Source organism: Eutrema salsugineum, unplaced genomic scaffold (genome assembly GCF_000478725.1).
Source record: "Eutrema salsugineum unplaced genomic scaffold, Eutsalg1_0 scaffold_17, whole genome shotgun sequence".
NCBI classification, from domain to species: domain Eukaryota; kingdom Viridiplantae; phylum Streptophyta; class Magnoliopsida; order Brassicales; family Brassicaceae; genus Eutrema; species Eutrema salsugineum.
In genome coordinates, this window is record NW_006256852.1 from 4,871,353 (window position 1) to 4,875,652 (window position 4,300).

General features: G+C 35.0%; 1 protein-coding gene across 1 annotated transcript; it reads right to left on the minus strand.

The window, feature by feature from the left end:
• Window positions 1-492: 492 nt before the first annotated feature.
• On the minus strand, window positions 493-2,240 carry LOC18020647. Its single transcript, XM_006403319.2, has 4 exons — window positions 1,569-2,240; window positions 1,363-1,475; window positions 1,039-1,280; window positions 493-965 (listed from the first exon to the last, which is right to left on the minus strand). The coding sequence occupies exons 1-4, from the start codon at window positions 2,238-2,240 to the stop codon at window positions 493-495; spliced, it is 1,500 nt and encodes a 499-aa protein (XP_006403382.2).
• Between the last annotated feature and the right edge of the window lie 2,060 nt (window positions 2,241-4,300).

Genomic DNA, 4,300 nt, shown 5'->3' on the forward strand with positions numbered 1-4,300 from the left:
TTATTTTGGTCAGAGAATAGTCTTAGATGAAATCTATTTTGAAAGGTTGAGATTCCATTGTAAGAAAGCAGGTGGCATCGTCCATTGCTGCGCATACTGCTCTTTTACTCGAATTAATTCCAGAACCTTGGTGATTCGATGTCGCTTCAAGAAGCAACTGCAGACCCGCAGATAAGGTATTCGGTGGAAAGAATGACCAAATCATCCGACTATAAATAGAATATGTGCTTGAATAAGAAAAATCAGTATGGTTCCCCGTTAGGTTAATTTGACTAGAAAAAAATATAATTTTCAATCTTTTAAACTAATTAAGACTCTAACAGAATTAGGGTTTCCATTTATAACAAACAGAGTTATGAATATACACTTTCTGCATGACAAGACCCCAGGAGGTTTGGAAAAGAAAAAGAAAAAAAAAAAACAAAGAAGATCCAAAGAGAAAGAAATGGTAGGGAACATGAAGCAACGAAAGAAGAACCTAAAACGTTATATTTACAAATCCCGAGGCACTGAACCATTGTTGAAGTATTGATCATAAGAACATATGCCGCTGGACTGAAAGTTACCATCGAAATGTGTATATTCCATGTTCTGTGTCTCTCCTTCTTGAGCTATGTAGCCTTGTAGATACGGTCCAACCTGATATATTGATATTTCGTTCATGTGTTCAAATATCATCGAGTTACATTGTGTCTCAAGTAATGCTTGACTTTCGCGTAACTCCCATGTATTTCTCATTTGGCGCTCATTTTGGGTTATTTGACTATTAAACTGCGACTCGTCAAAATACCTTCCCCTGTTGATTATCTGAGAGGATGGTTGGATAACTTGCATCTCAGGTAACTGAATCATAGTTTTTTTTTTACGGTTGTCTTGAACAAATGAGTTTATATGCTTCTTATCATTAGCGCAGAACTGAGTTGCCACGTTAAAGTTTACTTCTCGCACTGGCAAATAACCAAATCCTATCAAAATAATGGGTTCTTTCAGATACATACTAACATATAAAATGATTTGCGTAAGGTTCAAGTTAAATACCTTGAGGATGGTGATGATGAATGTCTTTGTGGACGTTGAAGCTAAGTGTCTGGCATCGGCCGTAGCGAGACGAGTTGTAGCTATTCTTTTTGTTGTTGTTTCCATAGCCAATGTCGAAGTAAAGAGAATGTGGTAGAGTTGGGAAAGTGACTTTGACAAGTTTCGACCAAAAGCTATCGCTGGACACAAGGTTATCCAAGTTCTTTTGCAGAACTCCAGGAGAAAAGTGAAGTGTATGTCTCCTGTTATATATAAATGTGAGGCTTTGAATCACTGTAAATGGTACTAAAACCAAAAAGGAGGATCAAGGATAGAGAATGGAACCTGCATTTAGAAGCAGACTGATCTACAGTGAAATCTCGATCCATCTGTTTCCATTGAGTGTGTTTTCCTGCCTGTGGATTAATCTCCTTGAAGAACATTGGACGTTTGCCCAACTGCACATAACATCTCACAATAGTTAGGCTCAATATTAGCAACAAAAGGTGTAAAACATATGAATATATAACTATATAAAGTATGTATACTACCTCGATTTGGAGGGTTCCGGTTTTATCATGTGGATGAAAAGTTCCTTTAAAAGATAAGACATCAGCCCATTGGATCTCGATCTTTCTCTTCAGCCTCGCCATTTGTGTTCCTGTTTCTAGATTGTCAAGAATCTCCCACATAAGCTTCTTCTTTGCAAAATAGAATTTTGCCTTAAGATCATCCGAGTACACCGCCGTGCTGGTCCATTGGCCAATTGTGATCTTGGAGATTGGGAAATTCATAGCCTTTGTTTTTTCCAGATTCTTAGGGGTTTCAAGAATAGTTGTATTTCTGTTCTCTGTGAAATCTGGCAATTTTTGTTGATGAGGACGTGGATGGTCTTGTTTAAGGACGGATTCAATCAAGTTGATTAATTCCGGAGTGGTTGTTAGAGGTAAGTTTAGAGGTGGAAGTGGAACCAACAAGAGATCAAGAGTGGGAGACATGGCTGTGCCGGAAATGGTTGCGTAATTAGGCATAGTCAGATAATTATCAGGAGACTCGGCATTGTCATAGACGGTGGCGTTAGCCGTAGCCATCGGGAGAGTTTGCTGCGTCCGAGTAAGTAGGCGTTGTTTAGACAAATCTTTCACTGGATTAGAAGATGAAGAAAGGGAACTCGCTTCAGTTGTCATCGACTTTAGCTTCCTCGCAGAAGAACTCGCCACCATTTTCTGTAATTTCCTATTGTTACGAGTTATGCTAAAAACAGAGAATAACAAGAACTAAAAGTAATAACCTGAGATTTGTGAGGCAGAACGAATGAGAGATTGAGAGGCAGAGACTCGCCATAGCTAGAGACGGTGGTGTTAGGGGTAGCCGCCGGGAAAGTTTGTTGCGTCAGAGTAAGTTTGCGTTTGTGAGACGAATCTTTAACTGGATTAGAAGATGTAGAAAGGGAGAGAGAGGAAAAATAACTCGCCTCCATTTCATCAACTGTACCTCCCTCTGGTTAGTCGTTACAACTTATTTATACTTATCATGAAATTATGAAAATAAATAGAAGTAAAACCTTTTATTTTCTCTTATAAAGAAAAACTGATAATTTGAATGACGTCTACATGTCATTAATAGCCATAAGCCGTCATCACGCGCGCATCACTTAGATTTCCAACTTTTGTAACTATCTTTTTGTTTGCTTTACGCTTAAAAAGGATCATCCAATCATTAGCTATTTAATTTGATGAGCTTGTATTACATTCTAAAATCCAAAATCACACCTTCAAAAATATTTTCTTAGGCAAATGACGTCAAAGAATCTTGAAATGTGATACGATGTGAATACTTCTTTAAGTTAAGATATACACCAGTATGTTGTGTGTATCAACTGGTAAAAATCAAACAAACTAAAGAAATTATATATCAACATTCAAACTTCATAAGTATACAAACTTTTAAATTCGTTTTCAATTCGAATAAAATATTATAGTAACCTATCTTAAGAAACTAATTTCTGTTTAAAATATTTTGGTCTATATTTGATTCTAATCGTTCAACATGTATATATGCTGCTAGTTTCTGCTAATATTGTATACGAATATGTAAACATTTTTTGATGGCTTATCCACTCATGAATCCAAAGGGAAAGTGAAAGACTCCACCATCAACGTCAGACTGTCGCATCTTTTGGCTTGTTAGGCATTTCACACACTTTGATGGGTTGGTACAAGTTTATAATATACACACACTCCTATTCCATATATTGTATGTACCCTATAACACTCAAATTCACACGTTTTCGTCTTATTTTATATCCATGAATACACATAGATATAAGATTTGTTATATACATATATATTGATGAGGCAAGCATATACAGCATGGTGTGCTTTAAAATCTTTGTAGGGCATGGTTTATATTGCCTTTTAATGGTTTCCCATTTATAGAAAATTAAATAATTGTGACTCTTTCTGTTATAAAGTACTTTTTGTTCTTTATTATGATCCATGGTCATGATTCATGCATCCCCAGATTCTCTACCGTACTACTAGATATATCCATCATTCTTCTTCACTTCAAAAATGGTTTGATGACTCATTTTCTCATTCATATATATACTGATGATAAAATCCGTTAATATCCCTAACCCTATGCAATGTGAAAAACTATCGTCAAAAGAAAAATATGAGTAGTCTCATGTGTGTTTCTTTGTTCTTTGAAGTTATTTAAAAATCTTATAGTGAAAATAAAATTTTAAGATCTCAGTAAGTTTTGGAATATCTAACCTATACATGGATTTGAAAACAATATGTTTAGTCAATATTTAGTTGAGTAGTCTGTATAAATTCTTTGTTTTTTTTATAAAATATCTATAAAGTCGAGCTTAACGTTCAATACAAATTACGAATTGCAACTATACTAGCTAAAAGAAGATGAATATATGAGCATTGATTGAATTTAATATGGCGTGGGGCATTTCTCTCATTATTAGATTTTGTGTTTTTTGATGGATTTCGATAAAAAGTGGTCGAAAGATCAAAACAATCAAAATCCAAAAAAAAATGTAATCGAACGATGAAAATCTTGATTGGGAATTAAAACATTCTCATTATGCTCCAAAGCCTGCTTTTCTCCATTTAATGTCACATCTCAAAGATTTCACAGAATCCCACCGTATAAGGGAAGCAATAGAGCTTGATTTCTCCACTAAAATAACTTTTCTTTTTACAGAAAAATAATGTGTTAAACACTTTGACTGTAATATAATTAGCTTTTTTGGGTTGAAATGTTA